The 21,578-nt window shown below is 45.8% G+C and overlaps 2 protein-coding genes across 6 annotated transcripts in view; both read right to left on the reverse strand.

Annotated features, from left to right (window-relative positions):
* Positions 1-3,367, reverse strand: part of PLEKHA2 (pleckstrin homology domain containing A2) — a 96,447-nt gene extending 93,080 nt beyond the window's left edge. The window contains exon 1 of the mRNA XM_081891075.1: positions 3,225-3,367. The gene's annotated coding sequence lies outside the window, so the exon portion shown is untranslated. The remainder of the gene's footprint in view (positions 1-3,224) is intronic.
* An 11,154-nt stretch (positions 3,368-14,521) lies between these two features.
* Positions 14,522-21,578, reverse strand: part of TACC1 (transforming acidic coiled-coil containing protein 1) — a 109,171-nt gene continuing 102,114 nt past the window's right edge. For all 5 annotated transcript variants that reach the window (XM_081890890.1, XM_081890887.1, XM_081890889.1 and 2 more), the window contains 5 exons: positions 21,136-21,179; positions 19,808-19,968; positions 18,295-18,401; positions 17,464-17,584; positions 14,522-16,288 (listed from right to left, as the gene is read on the reverse strand). In XM_081890890.1, coding sequence (XP_081747016.1) covers positions 16,220-16,288; positions 17,464-17,584; positions 18,295-18,401; positions 19,808-19,968; positions 21,136-21,179 — 502 coding nt within the window. In that variant the 3' untranslated portion in view covers positions 14,522-16,219. The remainder of the gene's footprint in view (positions 16,289-17,463; positions 17,585-18,294; positions 18,402-19,807; positions 19,969-21,135; positions 21,180-21,578) is intronic.

Below are 21,578 nucleotides of genomic sequence, written 5' to 3' on the forward strand. Positions count from 1 at the left end.
TGGCTGAGCTGAGGGGAACCTGGAGGGCACCAGGTTTGGCAGGGCTGATGTTTGGCCTGCATGGTGGTCCTTTCACATTATCCAAGTTCACAAATACTTTGTGGTGGGAGAATAAAAAGCCACAAGGATGCATCCCAATACATCTGGCAGCAAACTCAAGAGGATCTGCTTGGAGGCTTCGCTTAGGCATCTGGTTGGCCACCGAGAGAGCAGATGATGAGCCAAATGAGCTTCTGGCCTGATCCAGCAGGACTGTTTCCTTTCTTAAGAGGGCAGAGTTCAAATCTCTATGCAGCTCAACGGATGATCTTGGACCAGCCACCTTCCTCTTTCTCTTTCCTTTCTCTGGTTGATGATAACATGGGACAGTGTGTAGGTGCCCCAAGTGTCCTAGAGCAGGGGTGGCCAACTCCTAAGAGACTGCCATCTACTCACAGAGTTAAAGACTGGCAGTGATCTACCCCCTTTTGGGGGGTTCAGGTCAAACTTGTTGAGCTGCTTTTAGGGAGGAGAGGGGTGAAGGGCCAAAATGTTGAGCTTTTTTTAGGGGAGCCAAAGTTGTTCAGCTTCTTTGGGGGAGCCACTGATCTACCAGTAATCTACCACAGACATCAGACGTCCAGTGATCTACCAGCAGATCACAATCTACCTGTTGGATGTGCCTGTCCTAGAGGATGAGTGGAATACAAATGCAACAGAGAAACTGTTTCTGGGAGGTTTCAAGGCATTCAGGGCAGCAACTTTTATTTCAGATGAACAGCAGTTACAAAGCTAAAGAGATACCAATGGGAACAGAGAATGTATTTTATTGAGTAGAAAAATAGAGATTGCAATGGATTTTTAATACTAGTAGAGCGAATGAAGAGGTGGAGAGGTCCTCATTTGAAGAGTCTACTTTCTCTTGTTCTTTATATAAAACTCTCCATGGACCATAGATGCAATAGCAAAACACTTCTATGGTGCTTTCTGTGGGGGCCTCCCGATGCAGGCTTACTGGTGCAAATGGGTTTTTAAGATACCACAAACAGGCCATTTGTGACAGGTTTTGCTTTGTTTTTACTTATTACATTTCCAGCACAAAGTGTAGATCTGGATTGGGTGGGGTGGGGTGGCCAGGCTAGCATTTGAATGCAAAATCATGCAGCACTGCAAAAAAACTTAAACAGATGAGGAGCACCAACCCCCACAATAAACATGCATCCTGAAGCATCCTCAGGCTGTGTGTGCCCTTTTAAACTCCATGACTGTGATGTCTATTATGGTGTGGATGTACTTATCCAAGCAGAGAAAGACTGGGGCTCAGTGACAGAACACCTGCTTGGCATGCAGAAGGCACCCTCTTCAATTCCTAGGAAGGGTTGAGAAAGACTCCTGTAGGAAACCCCTCACAGTCCATGCAAAGGGTTTGGAGTTTTAAGACCTGGGACCCACCTTGAGCTGAAACAGCCTTTTTTTTCTATTGGTCTGACTCAATACAAGGTAACATCCTATGTTCTTCAGGATGGAATACACACACACACACACACACACACACACACACATTTTGACATACTTTGTGTGAATCATCTTTACAACAACCCTGGAAAGTAGGCCAGCATTATCATGTGCCTATTGCAAATGAAGCAACCTAGTTGGCTTGCAGTCAAGTTAAAATTCTGACCTGGGACCTCCCACTCCTCTCAGCCATCACAGAATCCCAGCACCTATCTTGAGCTGCCCCACAAAGTCAAACAGGACAATGTGTGGACAGGCAGTGTGTGACTTTGAGCTTCTTAAGGTGAGATCCCCTGGGAGCACCACCCTTGCTTCTCAACTGCAGACTGGGCTCAGAACTCTTCCTAGAAGTAAGGTAGAAGAGCCCTGGTGGATCAGGCCGGTGGCCCATCAGGTCCAGCATCTTGTTCTCACTGTGGCCACCCAGATGCCCTTGGGAAGAATGCAAGCAGACCAAAGTCCAACAGCCCTCGCCCTCCCACCCTGGGATGTCCAGCAACTGGTATCCAGAAGCACTTCTGCCTCCCAGAGTGAGGGAGAGCATATTTCACCAGAGTTAACAGCCACTGAGATCCTCCACAAATTGGTCTAATCATCTTTGTTTTTTTTTTAATAAAATTTTTATTGATTTTTCCAACACATAATAAAAGACAAACACCTCACAAGAACAAAAAACAAACACAACATTAAACATATATCGACTTCCCCATACCTCCCTTTCGCTGCATCCTTATTCCAACATTCTTTAGCAACCCTTTAATCAGTTTATCTAATTAACTTCCTTTTCATTAAATTTCCTCAAATTTATTAGTTACAGCTGTAATTCTCTACTTCATACCCCTTGACATCCTAACACTCCTCAATTTTACAACAATTTTTAAGATATATTTTAAATTTCTCCCAGTCCTCTTCCACCGTCTCTTTCCCCTGGTCGCGGTCTAATCGTCTTTGAACACAGTTAAAGGTCTGGAGAGGAGACAGAACTCCGTTGCTGTTTTAAAGGATGCCTTGGCCCGGCGCAAAGGGCAGCCGAAAGGGACACACCCCCTGCCTCGGCCTGTGCCAAAGCGCAGCGCAGCCGCTCTTCCTGGGACTTCCAGAGACGCTGCATGGAAAGGAATGATCCGTCTGCACGCGGACGTGGGAGGAAAGTCGCATTGAGCTCGCGGGGTGTGGGTGTTTACTTCGGAGGCTGCAAAAACTCCGACTGCAAGTTTCTTACATTTTCTTAGCCCACTAAGAAATGCACGCGGGGAGCATGGATCAGCAACGGGAGTTCCCATGATGTCGCATTCATACGCGGCGACTGGAGTCGGGACCACTGGCGTTCCCAGGGCTTACTTCAGAGTAAAGACGCAAAGAGCCCCGCCACGCGTGCTTGGGTTTCTTTTCATAAAGCTTTCCCCGTCCCTTTGACCTAGAAACTTCTTCTAGCGAGCAACTTGGTGCCCTCGTTCTCCCGGTGATCCCAGCACATGCCCAGAGGCCCTCTCGCTTCCTGGCCCGGTGCCTCGGCCTTCCGGACAGGTTCCGGGCTGAGCCCCAGCGGGCGGCTGCTTCTGGGAGCATCGGGCCGTCCCAAGCGCAGGGCATCCGCCCCCCGCTCCCGCCCCGGGGACCCCCGCCCCGGCCCCCCTCGGCTGTGCGCGTCTCTCGCGGCCTCCGCCCGCCCGCCGGCCCGCTCGCTCGCCCGCGCCTGTTGCGCGCCTGCTCCCGCGCCCGGCACTCACCCAGCTGCGTCTCTGGACGGCGCGCCCCGGACATGGCCCGCGACCCTCGGAGGCGGCGCGGCCGCGAGCAGCTCCCGTCGCGCCTCGGCAGCGCCTCTTTTTTCCGGGTTGCTGCTGGTTCCCGGAGCCAAAGCCAGCCCCGGATGTGAGTGCCGGGTGCGCCGAGAGCGCCCGCAGAGGCTTGCCGTCGCCTGCGCGCCCGCCCGCCCATCCTCCGGGGTGCGGCGGCGGCGAGAGCGAGCGCCCCGTCGGAGCGGGAGCCCTGGGGAGGGGGGGGGCTCACCTGGGCATCCTCGGCGGGGCGCGAGCGCGCGCAAAGAAGACCGGGCGGCCGCCGACAACAAGCGGACCCTGCTCAAGTTGCAAAGTTGCAAACCAAACAGAAACCCAAAGTTCCTCTGCCTTTAACCGTAGCCCGGGAGGAAGAAAGGCGTGCGTGTTCGGTAGAGCAAAAGCCCCTGCCATTAGCAGGGCCGACTTCTGAAGAAACGCGCAGATGATCGGGCTAAACAAAGTGCCCGATCCTGCTGGCAGAGCTTTCCCGGGTTGTACTAGCCTTTTGCAGGCTGGCCCAAAGGTGATAGAACCAACGGCAGCTCACTGTGACTTGTTTGCAAGGCATTTTGAGGATAAAATCACTTGCATCCACCATGACCTTGACTCTGCTGTGAGAGGTGTAGGAAGGGGAGTGTGGTGGGTGTGGTCCACCCCGGTGCCATCTCAGGGGTGACAAAATCCTCCCTGGGCTGGAATCACCGCGGATCTCCATACTGATTGCCACAGTGGGCGGGGATCACACCCCGCCCTGTCCCGTGGGGTGCTTGCCTTGGGTGCATGGCATGTGTGTCACTTTGGGTGCCCGAGTGGCTAGCTACGCCACTGTCTGCTGTTAAAGCAGATGAATCTCATGGGATGTCCAGAGTGCAGTCTAGTCCTGTTGTGTTGGATGAGTTTCAGTTGGCAAGGCTCCAGGATGTGGACAAGGGGCTTGGATCAGTCAGGGCGACTGCTTGTGCTCTGGACCCTTGTCCTTCTTGGCTGATAAAAACCAGCAGGGAGGCAACAGCTGGCTGGGCAAGGGAGGTGATCAAGACCTCTTTTCGAGAGGGGGTGGTCCCTGCCTGCTTGAAGGAGGCAGTGGTAAAACTACTCCTTAGGAAACCTTTCCTGGATTCAGAAAAACCTAACTAACTACTGGCCAGTTGCTAACCTTCCTTTCAAGGGCAAGGTTCTGGAGCAAGTGGTCGCCGACCAGATCCAGGCGCTTATGGAATAAACTGATTTTCTGGATCCATTTCAATCGCAGATCCAGGCACTTTTGGAATTAACTGATTTTCTGGATCCATTTCAATTGGGGTTTAGGCCTGGTTTGGCAAAGAAACTGCTTTGGTCAAGAGAGAGACAAGGGAAACATGTCCCTGTTAATTCTTCTCAAACTCTCAGCAGCTTTTGAAACCATCGACCATGGTATCCTTCTGGAGCGACTCTCCGAACTAGGGGTGGGTGGCACCGCTTTGCAGTGGTTCCAGTCCTACGTGGATGGTCATTCCCAGAGGGTGTTACATGGGGAGTGCTTTTCAGCCCTGTGGAACTGTCAATGTGGGGTTCCACAGGGCTCAATCCTATTCCCCATGTTTTTTAACATCCACATGAAACTGCTGGGTGCGGTTATCCAGTTGTTTGGAGTACGTTGTCAGCAATGTGCTGATGACACTCAGCTCTATTTCTCCTTTACATCTGCAGGTGAGGCAGTGGAAGTGCTGGACCAGTGTCTTGCCTCGGAAATGGACTGGACGAGAGCCAAGAAACTGAAGCTCAATCCAGATAAGATGGGGGCATTGTTAGTGGGTGGTTCCCTAGACCAGATGGGTGGGAGATCACCTCCTCTTGTCTGAAGGAGCAGGTTCATAGCTTGGGGGTCTTCCTGGATCCTTTGCTGTTGCTCGAGGCTCAAGTGGCCTCAGTGGCCCAGAGTGCCTTCCATCAGCTTCGGCTGGTAGCCCAGCTACACCCCTATCTGGATAGGGATAGCCTAACTACTGTTGTCTATGCTCTGGTAACCTCAAGATTAGATTACTGCAATGCGTTATACGTAGGCCTGTCTTTGACTATGGTTTGGAAACTTCAGCAAGTGCAGAATTCTGCGACCAGGTTGCTCACCAGAGCAAGACACTTTAAGTATATTGCACCAATCCTGGTCCAACTGCACTGACTACCAGTTAGTTTCTGGGCCCAAATGAAAGTGCTGGTTTTGACCTATAAGCCTTAAATGGTTCAGGACCACAATACCTCAAGGACCAGCTCTTTCCATATGAATCTACCCGGACCCTGAGATCATCTTCTGTGACCCTTGTCTGTGTGCTTCCTTCTCTGCAGTGGCTCCCCGTCTGCGGAATGCTCTCCCCAGGGAAGTTCACCTGGAGCCTTCATTATACACCTTTAGGCACCAAGCAAAAATGTTCCTCTTTAACCAGGCCTTTGGTTGATCTGTTTGACATCCTATGCCCTTTTAAAATGCGGCTCTTTTGGGGGGTGGGGGTGTTATTGGATTGTTGTTATATAATATATTATATATATTATTGATTTTTTTTTTGTTGATCTTTTTTGTGAACTGCCCTGAGACCTCTGGGTATAGAGCGGTATATAAATGAAATCAATAATAATAATAATAATAATAATAATAATAATAATAATGTGACACACAAGATCAGACGCTAGTAATCTGGTCTGCAGCTGAATATCTTTGGGCTGCAGGCAGAGTTATTCAGCAGATCTCATGTCTGACTGCTCTCCAGGCTCCCCCAAACCCGCTCCTGGCACAGAGAGAGCATCTTGCCCCTCGACTAGGCTGAGCCCCTCTTACTGGCCTATTCTCTTTGCCCCAAGGGAGCCAGGAGCCATGTGCTGGGTAGAGTTTCAGATTTCCACTCAGCTGTGAAGCTCACGCGATGATCTTTGGGTAGGCTCTCTTCCTCTGCCTAAGCTGTCTTGCAGGACTGTTGTAAGGATGAAAGATGCATGTGTAAACAATATACACAACCTTGAGCTCCTCGGAGGAAAGGGTGGGATAAAAATGGAACAAAATAAATTAGGAGTTCTTCCAAACATGTAACCCTCCACTTGCTGCATGAAATAACAGTTTGGGAACTACCTTTCTGCTTAATTCTGCTGAATTCCTAGACCTTGCAATATTCACATTTATTTATTTATTTGCAATTCTTAGCTTGTCTTATTTTGTCAGCGAATGAAAGAAATGGCATTTTCATCTGCTTCTGCTTCTCCTTCCCACCCCAGTAACTGTAATATTCCTTACTTTTTCCCTTCTGAAACTGGGGCATCTTTTGTAAACCTTGTGACTGCCTGAGGTCCAGATCTGAAACATTTTTTCTGACAGTTAGACATGAGCAGATCACACACATGTTGCAGAACTATTTATAGAAGCTGGAAAGCTTGCAATTTGCTTCCCTATAAGAGAGTCTTTTCTGCTCTACCTCTGCTTTGCTTTAAATTCTGTTGTTCCAGGCACAAGAGTAAAGAAAAGGTGTTTCAACTGTCCATAATTTGGAAAAATACTTGTATCACTTTGCAGAAATATCTCTTATGGCTTCACTGCAGGATCCATGTTAGAAGGCCAGGAAATGCCCATGTTGCAAAAGGTGTTGCCATACAAAACAACTTTTGTATCTGGACTTTTGAAATATGGCAACCCTAATACTGGAGCCAAGAGACCATTTGCAAGGGAGAGCACAGCTAGCTTAGCTGCCCAGCCTCCAAGTATAGAATCATAGAATCATAGAATCATAGAGTTGGAAGAGACCACAAGGGCCATCGAGTCCAACCCCCTGCCAAGCAGGAAACACCATCAGAGCACTCCTGACATATGGTTGTCAAGCCTCTGCTTAAAGACCTCTAAAGAAGGAGACTCCACCACACTCCTTGGCAGCAAATTCCACTGTCGAACAGCTCAAGCAGCGTGGTGGTAATGGTAAGGAGTTGCCAAATGACCATTACAAACAGAATGGCCTGCTCCAGCGCCTTTATCCACAACATGATCTACGAAAGCAACTTGCCTGTACAGTTACATCTGTTTTGTTCACACCAGTCATTTTTTCCTTGTGAGCTATAACTTCTTCCTCTTGTACCTTAACCGTCTGCTCTTCTCTTGTTATAGGATTGGGGGTTTCATATGAATGTCTTTGGGTCTCCTCCAAACCTTTAATTTTATGTTTGTAAGACTTGGAGTTTGTAGTTTCTTTGTTAAGTTAATGGGCCTGAGGAAGTCTGTGAGGAATCCATTTATATGTCTAAAGGGTTGGTCCAGTGCAGATGTGTTGCTATAGGGACACCTAGTCAGAGATATTTCCAGAAGGAAGGGAGGCCTCCCCTCACCCCAGAGGAAGGAGAACAATAGGCCAGGGGATGACTGCCTTTTGTCGAAGTCTCCTGTGGAGCTAGGAAGCCACAGAGGCATGATTTGATTTTGGTGCTGAAACCAAAGCTATGGCTTTTTGGGGTGGGGTGTGTAGAAACCTAGCAGAGAAGCCAGATTTGTTGGAGTGTTAATGCGCAAATGCAATCATATATCATAAAGACTCCACTGTTCAAAGGAAACTGAACCTAGTGGTAAGCACTGGCACTGTTTAAGCATCATGCCACTTGGGGTGTGTGTGTAAGAGTGCATATTGTTAAACAATACAATTCAGTAAACAAATGCATTTTTAAAGGCAGAAGCATGGACTGAGGAAAGGATGGAAACCTCGGGGAGGATCTGGGCTTTAAGGGGAGGGGTTATGCCAGTAACTAGCCAAGAAATTGGGGAGCTGGTGACTTCATACGTGTGGTTAAAAATGGGACAGCCCATGTTGTGCAAATCTATCTGAATTTTTTCAGTTCCCATCTAGTAAAAGGCCTTGCATTCACTTTTTCAACTAAAGAGAGCCCTCAAGTGGCAGCTAAGGAGGCAGCTTGCTTGACGGCTTCCCTGCCCCAACCCTCACCAGCAAAACAGCTGCTCCAGAATGCTCACATTTGCAAAGTTTGAGTTTTGCTGAGGATGAGGTATTACGAAAGGGGAGGAGAGAAGAATCCCAGCTGGGAAGTAGACTTGACAAAACAACTGTAAACATTATTCATTTAAAGGAACAAGTTGTTTGGATACAGAAACCGCCGCTTATTTGTGCCGTCTGTTATTCTTGGTAGGTCTGGCACCGCTTGGCCTTGCCTGCATCATTCTGGCATATGAAGTGTTGTGCAGTGCTCACAGCTTTGGCTACTTAGAGCATAGGCTTGCAAGGGCACAGGGCAGCACCCAATGCTTCAAAGCTTTAGAGGACTCCTTAACATTTCCAGGAGATGGACTTAACTCTTGGGGTCACAATCATGCCAACAATGCATACTGGATGAGAAACTGAGAATTATTCTGGAGGTAGTTAAAAATGAACTGGGTTACAAATAATACACTTCCAAAGTATTGTTAGAGATTGGGGGGGGGGAGACTCCCATAAACCCAAGAAATTAATAAATGGTAGGATTTTTCACTTTCGGGTGCTGCGTAATAGCGATCGGAGTGCGAGCCTGATTGCTCTGACAGACTCAATCGTCTCTAGAGGCTGGGGAAAGCACTAAAGCAAAGTGCACCCCCCCAAAAAACCCCAAAGGGAACATTGGGGCTTCTTGAGGTCCTGCGACCTGAAAAAAGAGCTCCCCTGTCTCCTTTTTCTCTCTCTGTGTGCTCCGAAAGGTGGGGGGAGAGGAGTCAGGATCTGAGCCAGTGGGTAAAAAGGCTCCACCGCAACTCAGCGAAGAGAAGCCTCAGCTTCAGCCAACAGCGGTTCTCCTCTCCAAAGTTCTTCAGTGCTGACTGAAAAACCTCATCAGAAGGCAAAAGGTAAAGAATTTATTTTGGCTTTATTCAGTAAAACGACGGGAAGATAAAAAGGAAGTCCATCCCGTCAGTGGTGCAGTTTACTCTGCATGGGAATATTTTACAGGTGAATCAAGAACATTTTGCTTTTTGTGGTAGACATGCAAGATAACAAAAGCATTCTGGGAAATGATTTACATTGAGTTGAAAAAAATGTTTAAAATAATGTTTGTGGAAAAACCAGAGGCTTTTTTGTTAGGTATTTCAGGTACAGAGAAATCAAAGGAGCAGAGACGATTATTTATGTATGTGATGATAGCAGTGTGGATACTATTGGCCCAGAGATGGAAAGAAGACAAAGTTCTGACCAGAGACGAATGGTTGATGAAGATGATGTACTATGCTGAAATGGTGAAATTGACTGGGAAAATCAGAAACCAGGAACAGAAGAATTTTAAAAAGGAATGGGAAAAATTTGTAATGTATTTAAGAGAACACTGTAAACAACTAAACACTTTGGCAAGTTGTGAGTAATGCTTGTAATGTATGAAAAGCTATGATAAAAGTGGATTATTTTTCTTTTAAAAATAGAGAAAATAAGGGAAGCAGTTGGAAAAAAAGATTGATAATGGTAACCATGAAAGGGCAGAGGGGAGTCAAAGGATTCAGGGGATCCTAAATGATGATGTTTTGTTTGAATTTAAATTTGTTGTGTAAAACTCAATAAAAATATATTTTTTAAAAAGAACACTTTCTTTTTATGGCTTTGCCCTAGTTGATAATAAAGTTGGAATTTATGGGTGTATGATCCCCTTCTTTGGAAAAGGAAGCTGTAATTCGGAGCTTGACTTTGATTTTCACTTGGATTTCTGGACTTTTATTTTTGTACATGAACTTGGACTTTACTTTTGAACTTGAATTCCTTTAAACTTGAGTGTGGATTGTACCAACAAATATCAATATCTGAACTTGTGCTTCACATTTGAACTTGGACTTTTAAACTAAGTAATTTGGATCTTGAACGTGAATTTTGCATATTAACTTTGACTTTGGGGCAGGACTCTATTGAAAGAGTTGCTCTGTCAACTTTTTGTTCATAACTGTTGATATATACAGTCATACCTCGGGTTAAAGTTGCTTCAGGTTGAGCGTTTTCGTGTTGCGCTCCACAGCGACATGAAAGTAACAGAATGTGTTACTTCCAGGTTTTGCCGCTCGTCCATGTACAGACGCTCAAAATGACGTCACATGCATGTGCAGAAGTGGCGAATCACAACCCGTGCACGCACAGACGCGGGTTGCGTTCTCTTCAGATGTGAACGGGGCTCTGGAACAGATCCCATTCGCATCCAGAGGTACCACTGTACTTTGAAACTGGACCTACCAAAAGACAATTAGGAACTGTGGATATTTAAACTCCAGATCTGTTTTGGGTCTGTGGAAGGGGGAACCTCTCTGCTCCTGGATTGGACTTACAAAAGTAACTGAAGAAATTACTGGAACTGTGACCTCTTCTGACTCTCTTGATTCTCTAACTGCAAATTACATATTGTTTGAATTTTATTTTCTTATACTATTTTTCTACCCTGCCAAGGAGAGAGAGACATTTTCCTTTGTTCCTTCCACTCTTTCCTTAAATGCTTATTCCCAAACACCTTAAATACCTACTCAAAACCCCCACTTTAATAAATCAAAGAGAGTTACCCTCCCCACCCGAAGAAAGTGTGTAATGGTTGGGTCTCTCCCACAGAAGAGAGACAACTCTGGCAGCAGTTAACTCAGGTTTATTGCTCAAAACACACAAATCACTCTGGAACTCAGTCACTCTGCTTCCAAATTAGCTGTTGCTGAGTCTGAGGTCTGCCCCTTCCTCTTCCCCCATTTAAAGCCCCACTTTTGCTTCCTTTCCTGTTCATGCCTCGCCTGCGCGTCATGGGATGGGCTATTTCCGAGCTTAGCTGTCAGTCTGTGTCTTCCCCCTTGAACTCCCCCCTTCCTTCTCCATGTTCTCGGAGCTCAGGCTTTTACTGCCACTAGGCTGCTCCTCCCTCATTCCGCATTCCTGCCTAATTACCTCCTCCTGTCTCTCCACGCTCTGCCCCTCTGTCAACAATGGGATATAGGGTAGCTGACAAAGTGAATATGAGGACTAATTGGCCAACATACAGAGAGCTAAGGTAGAAAACAGGTAAAATTAAAAGATTTCGAAGAGGAGAGAGAACTGGTAACAGACTGAATACAATATCATCAATTAATTTTTTAAAAATGGATAAAAAGAATGGTTTAGAGCTTATAAAATAACTTTAAATTGGTGTAAAAAAATGTGTAATTTGCTCCTGGAATGGAACACAAAATATGAACAGGTCAAATCTGTGATGATCCAATGGGCAAAGGATGTGGGACATGATATACAAATGACAGATTGAGAGAGGCTATGGAAAACCAATCTGAACATTTATGTCATGTTCCTCACTGAAAGAAAATTATATGAAAATGATGTTATCGGTGGTACCTAACCCCAGTAAAATTAGCAAAAATGTATAGAACAAGTACCAATATATGCTGGAAATGTAAAGAAAAAGCAGGTACCTTTTATCATATGTGGTGGAATTGTAATGTACTCAAAAATTCTGAGAAATGATATATAATGAAATGAAAAAAATGTTTAAAATAACTTTTCCTAAAAAAACAGAAGCTTTTTTACTAGGAATTATAGGTACCGAGATCCCAAAAGATCAGAGGAAACTGTTCCTGTATGCTACAATGGCCGCTTGGATCTTGCTACCAAGGGAGGGAAGGAAGAGACAACCCCAAGCAGAGAAGAATTGCAGATCAAGTTGATGGACTATGCCAAAATGGCAACATTATCTGGGAAGCTCAGGAACCAAGAGGACAAGACATTTAAAAAAGAATGGGAAATGCAAGGAAGAAGAAGTGGGGAGAACATTGATCCATCCTGGGCAGGTTGGCTGAAGGCTGGCTGGGAGAGATGCCTTGGACTCCAGTGCTGCACTGCTGTAGGGGACAACCCCTCTTGAAATGACCAAGCTGTAAGATCTGGACTCTCTCCATGCAGACAGAAGGTGAAAATAGGTGAATGAACCAGATTTCTTAAAGCAGCAACAATCTCTGCCACATCTTCAATTCTTCAGGTGCTCCAAATTAAGTGCCTGGAACCCCCTGTGGAAGTGTAACAGTATGCAACCCCAGAATTCCACCAATACACCAATTGTGTTGGCTAAGGGAGGCCTCAGAGGTAGAAGAGCCCCATGGATGAATCACTGTGAAAGGACTGCTGGAACAAAACCATAACTGCTTTAGCACCCATGAAGGTTAGGAGCCCATATGCGGAAGGAGCAGAGGAAAGCCTATTTGCCCCTCTCACCCTAAGAGAGACAATCCCCTTCCTTGTGTAAATTCCTCAACACTCAAGTCTATAACTGCTTGGACACCCCAGCCTTTCTCTCTCATGGTCTTTGTGAGCTGCATGTAGACCGCAACACCCAGTTCTCCAGTCTCCCCACCTTCTTTCCCCAGCTTCTGGCTGCAGCCCATCTTGCATTCTGAGATCATCACCCCCTTCTCATATTGCAGGCAGAGCTGAAGCAGAAGGATGGGTCACAATCGCCTCTTCTCCCCTCTAAGCCTAGTTCCCCACCTTTTCCTACTTTAACCATTCTTCCCCTTATGTAAGCTGAAACTGTGCTGCCATAACCACATAGCCAATTCATCCCACAATTCCTCAGCAAGTGCTTTTTTATCTGATAGTACTCACCAGTATGGAGTACTGTCACCTTTTTTTTTGCTGCCCTTGGTAGCCGTTTCATGCCAGCATGTATGATATATTTATCAAGAGATGAGCACTGGCACCTCATTTTTTTAACCAAAAAACCCCAATTGCTCTTTATTATATTATTTCAATAAAACCTTTACCTTCTGGAAACCCTTGGACTTGTCTCCATTGCTCCCAGAGTGCCTTAGAAGGGCACTCCTTTACCCAGACTTAACCACCCATTACACATGCTCAGCTCCTCTGTATTTTGGTTGGTGTGTGAATAGGACCAAGCTCCACCACACGGACACCAGGCTTTCCTCTAGAGCAGCGTTTCCCAAACTTGGGTCTCCAGCTGGTTTTGGACTACAACTTCCATCCTCCCTAGCTAGCAAGACCAGTTCTCAGGGCTGATGGGAACTGTAGTCCAAAAACAGCTGGAAACCCAAGTTTGGGAAATGCTGCTCTAGTGGGAGAGCAAAGGTGCCACATTGAGTCAAACCCTGACACCCCCCCCCCCGGAGCAGCATGTGTGTTCTGGAAAGGATTATTCCAGGAGAGGAGGACCCATGGCCCTTTAGGTCATTTTGTTATTAAAATTTGTATACCACCCCAGTGCTTTTTTTCTATATACAGTGGTACCTCAGGTTAAGAACTTAATTCGTTCCGGAGGTCCGTTCTTAACCTGAAACTGTTCTTAACCTGAAGCACCACTTTAGCTAATGGGGCCTCCTGCTGCTGCCTCGCTGCGGGAGCACAATTTCTGTTCTCATCCTGAAGCAAAGTTCTTAACCTGAGGTACTATTTCTGGGTTAGCGGAGTCTGTAACCTGAAGCTGTATATAAGAAAATCTTTGGGGGTACTCTCATTTTGACTCAAGAAAATCTTATAGTTAAAATTGGGGAAAATATATACAGTAAATGGACAAAAGTACAAAGATTCACAAAATGTTTCGGGCTATGCGTCCCCAGGAAAAAAGCACTGTACCACCGTATACCCACAGGTCTCAGGGTGGTTCACAGCAGTCAGCTAATGTGATGCCCACCAGATGTTGTTGGAGTTCAGCATGGCCAGGATGGGATTTAGACTCCAACACTATTTGGAGTGCCACAAGTTCCCCACCCCTGGTTCATTCCCTCAGCACTGAGAAGTCGTGCACAGTGGTGTGAGGAAAAATGTTAACTTGGCTTAGGTTTAAAAATCCCCCTTCACCGGGAGTTCCAGGAGGGGAATAGGCATCTCCTAGCTAGGATTCATTGGGGGAGGTCATGGCTCTTTAGAGCTGCATCCCAGGGCTTTAAATGTATGGTGTGAACGCAGTCTCATTGGCTGGCCGGTTTGGCCTTGTCTCACTGGAAAGTCACAAGAGGGTAGAAGCAAAACAGACTTCTCTCTCCCTCCCTCCCTCCCTCCCTCCCCCCCCCCACTGAAAACAAAGCACAGTAATAAAAGGAAAACAAATACTCCCAACTTGGAAACACTTTATTTTTATTCAGGCAATGGGACATGGAAAAAATATATTAGTAATCATTATTATAATCTCATTTGTGTGAGTATAACTCTTACAAATATTTACCTGACATAGAAAAGGGAAATTATCATACATATCAAATGTGTGATGGTAGCAAGTCACACCCACTGCACAAAGCAGCCCCAGCCGCAGACCCTTTGCTGGACGGTACAAGGGAACCAAAGTAACTGTCAGGTTAATATATCTTGGGGACTTTGTGGCAGACAAGTGTTCTCAGCAACTGTATGCTGGCAGACAGCAATAACTGGGTTTAGAGGCAGGCTCCTTTGTGCAAAGGGTTGTTTAGCTTTCACGGCAGAGAGAGAAAGGCATGCTGGGAACCAGAGACTAGCAAATTGCTTCTGTTCTGGAATTAAATCGAATCAACTGGACGATTTAACTAGTCATCAGCCAGATATAAGAGAATCATCCAGTCTGGATTTTTCTGATGCAAGGCAGCCTAATATGGAAGCACAGATTCCAAAATACACCACCAGAACCTTCCCCTCCACCCCGATTTTGAGTTCAGGACATAGGTCGCCTGCATTACATCGACCATTTGGGAGAGAATCATATACTTCTTACAGTATGGGAACAGGCTGCATCTGCCACCACCAGAACTAAGTTGCAGAAGCCATTACAAGGTTGATGAGCAACTAAAAAATAAAAGCAATCTGGGACAGTGTAGCATGGAGTAACCCAGTGCCAAAACTGTTCCTGCTAGTGAGCACAACTGCATTAGAAACTGCACCTGTCTGCTGCATAGTTTGCCTTCCATTCTTTCACCCAGTTTCCAAAGAGATGACAGGAGCATCTAGAATCCCATTAACCAGGAGGAGATTATATATTCATATTCTTCAATGTTTAGGAGCTGTTACTCACTTGGGAGGCCCTGCATTCAAGGGGCATTCTGGGAAATGTGCTCTCTCTGTGTCTCTGGGAGGGAACACTGTTCTCCCACCGCAGCATTAAAGTGCACTAGCTGAAAAGAGAAATTCCAGGAGGGTACCCTATGTTGGTCTGTGCCTGAACACACAGAAGAGCCTTAAGAAAATGTATCGTGGCACAAACCTTCTAATCTACAAGACCTTATAAAGTCTTTAAGGTGCCCTGAAGCACTGCCTTTTTCATTGCCAATCCTGGCTCACAAAGACTTGCTCTCGCACAATCCAGTAGACCCTAATTTGAATTCTACATGTCATCCACCCTCAGGAAGCAATCTAGACACCAGCCTGTGTCATGCAACAGCTGCATTAAAACTGGCCTTGTTGCGCACCCCCTCCATTGCAGCTTACTTCACATATCACTTGTGCCTTCCCCATGCTCACTGCAACCGCATATGGCAAAGCACCTGTTTAGGTAAATGGCACCTCCTCCTGGCCCCTCCCCATCAACCATCGGCAGGTATACACAGCAATGTCCCTTTTCATCAGGCACCAGCTCTCAAGGCAGCAAATGCAGCATCTTCCGTGGGCTGGAGCCCCACCTAGTTGCAGAACAGCGTGGCTGTTCTCAATGCCTTCTTGCAAATAAAATGGCGTGTCTAATATATATATATACTGCATATGCCTCACCAATAGCAGCTGGGCTACAAAAAGTGGACAGCGGAAGTGAAGCCAAGGAGGAGACCTGGACTGGTGTGTAATGTTGGAAATGAACACATAATAGGGCCTCTGATTCCCTCTTGAGGGTGAAGACTGCTTGATACAGAAGGCAAGTGCATGTGCTTTTCCCTCTCCTGCAGCAGGGGGAAGATTAGTTCTGGAAAATAAGGCAGGGTGCTCACTTGAAGATGCAGATAGACAACAGGAAGTAGCAGAGCATGGTTGCTCTGGACGAGAGAGAGGGGGTCAGTCCGCCTTTCCTAGCTTGGCAATCAGCTCATCGCAGATCTTGGTCAGTTCTTCAATTTCCTGGTTCTGAAAAACACAAAAAACGTAGGAAGTGAAGAGCTGCTAATGACACATTCTTAAATCTCCTTTCTTGTTGCCACCATTGGATGCAAGAGAACGCAGAGGGTTTGGGCTGGCGAATGGGATAATGGGATAAGCCAGAGCTTTCCAAACTCTGGCTTAATGTGTGTTGCGACACATTAGCATGTTGCCTTCAGTGTGCAGTGTGCATTTCATGTGAATGCTGCTCCTTCTGGGACTGGCAAGGGGTTAGTGCTAGTAAAACGGAATTATTGTGTCGCGAAATGATGCATGTCTAAAAAGTATGTCACCAACATGAAAAGTTTGGAAAGCTCTGGTATAGGCAGTGGCCACAGTCCAGGGATGGGGAGCCTGCAATCGAGTCAACATGCTGGTGGACTCCACACAGGATTCCAATCCCTGCTGTAGAGCATTTCCATAAAAAACCCAAAAAAACAGACTTGCAAAAGTTGAAACCTGCAAAATCCAATAAGGCACCTGTAGTGCAATGGAGTCTCCTTTAAATGCTTGTGCAATCATATTTTCATATTTTCAACTAGGTCACCTTTCTGTGCCCTGGGCCACATTTGGAAACCAAAGAAACTGTTGTGAGCATCACAATATGCCCTCAAAACAGGCAAAACATCTACACACACACACCCCAACCAAATCAAACACTGACAGAAAAAGTAGCTAAGGAAACCATCCTCCAGAACAACAAGTCCCCAAAACTTAGTATTTGAAAAAGAAACCTGGAAGGGCTTTTGCAGGCACCAAGGTGGGCCTCAAGTTAGGGACCATAGCAATAGGGTCTTGGTATTGAGGAAATCAACCAATAACCAAGTTAACCCAAACAGATTCAGGAGTACAGATTACTGTATATCATCCTCAGGATTGTACCACCCTTCAGTATATAAGGCTCCCCCAACCCAGAAGAAAATATTAAAAATATAGGACAAATGAAGCACAATAGAAATATTGTATAAACACAATAAATGAACCAGGCCATTGAACAATTAAGAAGAATAAAAAATAGCAATATCACAAGATCAGAAGAATACTGAAAACTCAATGTACATTTTACTGTCCAGGTTAAAGGAATTTCAAGCAGCATGTGGTAGATTCAGACAATTTGCTCTTTTCTTTGCAGCAGGAAAAAGATAAAAGAGAGGCTCCTTCACCTTTTGCTGGAGGGCCCTCTCCAGAGATTCCACCTTCATTTGTTCTTTTCGGAGCCCAGCGTGAAGAGCTGCACTCTCCGCTTTGGCCTTGTTGCGCACCTGAGCAATTTCTTCATTGGCTCTGCATTGAAGGGGGAAGACAGCAAGAGAAACAGAGATGCAAATAAGGTTCATCTTCTGGGTGGCCCTTGAGAGTGATAGTATTGTGCTCAGCCAGGCTGTAATGAAAATGTCCTTAGCAGAGAAAACTGACTCTCAGTTTGTGGGTGAAGGCTTTCAACTGCAGGATTTGCTGTCCGCAATATAGCAGCCCGCTGTTGATATTATTCATGATGCGCTGCAATCCTTTGGCAGTGGAGGCTGGTCCATTGCAGCAAACAGGTAGCTCTGCCCTCAGACAGCTGCCACCTGCCTGCTTTCCGAGCCTCCTCTGCCTTAAGTCTCAGTGTTTCCCTGTGTAGAACCCAGCATGGAGGAGGATGGGGACAAAACTAAAATTACCTAGCTCTGCTTGTCGCTGACTCTGGCTGCACCAGCTGTTGTTCACTTTGCTTCCATCTTATCACTCCCCAAAGGGCATCAGCCACCACTGATCCTTCAACTGCTTATCGTCATCATTATTCCTGAAACTTGAGCTTGTAAAGACACTTTTGCTCCCCATCCCCCCTTAAATCAAGACACCATGAGAACCTTCCTCTGGCCTCCCTTGCTTCCCCTTCTCCTCCTCCAGCACACCCACAGGGAGGAATCTGGAAGCTTTCACTCCCGCTTTCTGTTAACCACAGTTCAGTGTTGCCATTCTCTCTTTCCTTGAAAGCCAAAATGCCTTACTTGTCCAACTTCTCTTCAGCATGGATTTTCAAGGCCTGGTACCGCTGCTCTTCTTGCTTGACCCGAGTGAGATAATCCTGAGCACACTTCTTCAACGCGTCCTCATTCTAGAAGACAAAAGTTAGAGGAAGATGCAAAAGGTTTAGCAACAAAAAGATGCAAGTTTGCCAACTAGCAGAGCATCAAGATGGAGAAGCTAGCAAAGTTCTCCAGAGCTGAACTTGGGGAAAGTGCTTCAGAGGCTTCTTAAAGTCCATAGGGAAATAGCATTCAAGCTTCATGAGCCTCTAAATTCTTCTCCAGTGTGGACTGAAATCTGACCTGGAGCAGAATTGTTGGCTTCCTGATACTGCCCCATTGGGGAAAATCTGAATCGCCTGTTGCCATGTGATGTCAGGAAACAGACTGGTGGAGGCCCACACCTATTGGTCAAAAGGGGTGCACAGAGGGTGGGCCAGTTCCGGATCCAGCCCTCCAATGGAGATTATACATTCATCAGAATGAATGCACCCATTTGGATAATGAATATTAAAGAATACACCTTCATAAACTAGGTGTTTTTTTAAAAGATATGAGACTTTGCAAGAGGCTTAATCCATAAATCCTCGACTAACACAGGGGAATAAATGCAATAATATATGAGGGGGATTATTTCCTCTGCTAAAATATGGCAATTGTGCAGTTGATTGTCGGCTGCTGGTGATGATCGGACAGTGGCTTTGGCGAGGTATGCGATTGGCAGTGGCGGTCAGGTGGGTGAGTGATTGTCTGCAATCCCCCCCCCCCCAAAAGCTAAACAACTGTGCCCCCCCCAAGTTTAACAGCTCTGGGCAATCTCCCACCATTTCCTTAATTTGGAGTCCCCCAAAATAGGGGTTGTGTAATACACGGGGGCGTATTCTACATGGAAAAACACAGTAATATAATTTACGGTAATTTCACTTGATAATTAAAATGTGTTTAAAATTGCCTAGAAATCATTAACAATGCTTACCAAGTACTTGCAGATTTACTATAAATTATTATTATTATTGTTAATAATAATAGTAATAATAATAATAATAATAATAATAATAATAATAATAATGGTGATAAGGCATTCCTGAAATTCTCAGAAGATAAAATTAAAATCCTTTGGGTTTTTTTGATTTTCCAAAAGCAGATTATGTGCTTCTTCCTCAGACATAGACTTACTGAATATGGTCTAATCACAAAAAGAATAGCAGATTTGAATCATACCCAGAAACATACTTTTAAGATGCATCACTGAAGAAATTTGCAAAAATTCAATTTCACCCCGAAAAAAGATACGCCCTCCTGCATCAGGGTACCTGTGGCCCTTCAGAAATTGCTGCATTCAAACTCCCATCAGCCCAGCCAGCAGGGCCAATGGTTAGGGGTCCAGGAACTTCTGGAGCCCACAGGTCCCCCACCTCTGGCCTACAGCAGATAAGGCAGGGATTCTGAGCTGCAGGTAAGGAGGAGAAAAGGCATTTTTATGCAGAAAAAGAACCTTCTTAAAGCCTTCCAGGACCCCCTTCAGGTTCTCATATCTCCTGAACAGGTCGGAAAGGGACCGTTCCACAGAATTCAGGTCAGACAGAGCCTGCTCCTTCTCCATCGTCAGTTGCTGAAGACTCTTCTGGGATGCCATGTTTGTCCTCTGTTCATCCTCTGTGGATTCAAATGAAAAGGAGAACATTAAGCCTACCTGGAAAGTAGCAGTTGGGTGTTCCCTTCTTCCCCAGCTGTGATTCCTAACGGAGAAGACAGTGCTAAACAACAGTGCAGGAGGGCAGCTTTTCACTTGTTCAAGAGCTCCGCCAAAGGTTTAGTTCACCCTTCACTGACCTGGCGCCCTCAAGAGGTTTTGGACCACAACTCCCATTAGTAACTGAACGTTGGCCAAGGCTGAACTAAATGGAGAGGGGTTGGTGTTCAAAACCTCTGAAGGGCACCAGGTTGGGGAAGACTAACTTAATTCCAAATTCAAGTAGGTAGACATGTTGGTCTGATGTAGTCAAAATAATAATAATAAAATTGTCCAGTAGCACCTTATAGACCAACTAAGTTTGTTCTGGTATAAGCTTTTGTGTGCATACACACTTCTTCAGATACCAATTCCAAATGGAGAAGTATCCTGTCCTTGATATCTGCTATTTCCCACCAATTAGCCAATATTTTTTAAAAAGAGTGCTGTTCTGCCTCTGCATAGCCAGGGAACCAGGTGGAGGGCCTTCTTGGTAGTGGCGCCCACCCTGTGGAATGTCCTCCCATCAGATGTCAAACACATAAACACCCCACAACTTTCTGAAGACCTCTGAAGGCAGCCTTGTATTCAGAAGTTTTTAATGTTTGATGTTTGCTGTGTTTTTATTATGCTGGAAGCCACCCAGAGTGGCTGGGCCACCCAGTCTGATGGGAGGGGTACAAATAAAAAAAATCTTATTATTATGGGCATCTGGTTGGCCACTGTGAGAACAGGGTGCTGGACTAGATGGGCCTTGGGCTAATCTATCTGGCTCTTATGTTCTTATCATGCTTGCAGCATTTACACGGAGACTTGACTATAACTGCTTCTGCAAGTGCTGACCAGACTCCAAGCTACCACTTGAAAACTTGGCACGTCGTGTCACAGACACAGAGACATTGCATTGAAACTGCATTTGTGAACAGCCCTGAGATCTATGGGTATAGACAGGGCGGTATACAAATTTAATAAAACGAATAAATAAAGATATGCCTCCTGCACATTTATGGCCTGGATTAGCTGGAGGGGATGATCTGTAGAGGGTGAGGCACAGCTTTCTTGTCCCTTCTACCCACAAAGCCATGGCTTACCTATCATCTGGGCAATGGTCTTCTCGTATTCAGCCACAATCTTCCTAAACAGAAAAGTCAGGAAACAGCACACAAGAATCAGAATTGCTCACTTCTTGCTTCAGTGAACCAGCTCCACCCACTCCTCCTAGTGTGGGATGCCTTTTACATTATTTCATCCTTATGCAAAACAGACAGACAGCCATCACTCAAAGTTTCTCTTCTGCAGGCATCTTAAGATGCATGCAAACTTGAGAATGGTTACATGCACACCCATTTCACTGCATAGACCTGTTTGGCTTCCAGAACTCTTTCCAAAAATGTAGGTAAAGAAAACTGACACCTTTTTTGATTTGGGTGCTTTTTTGTTAACAAACAAACAAACAATGTACAAATTTATTCCATTTGTATCCTGTTCTTTCTCCTAATATGGTGCACACAAAGGTCCTGCTCTTTTATCTTCA

This window comes from Podarcis melisellensis, assembly GCF_964234715.1.
Source record: "Podarcis melisellensis genome assembly, chromosome: 15".
NCBI classification, from domain to species: Eukaryota; Metazoa; Chordata; class Lepidosauria; order Squamata; family Lacertidae; genus Podarcis; species Podarcis melisellensis.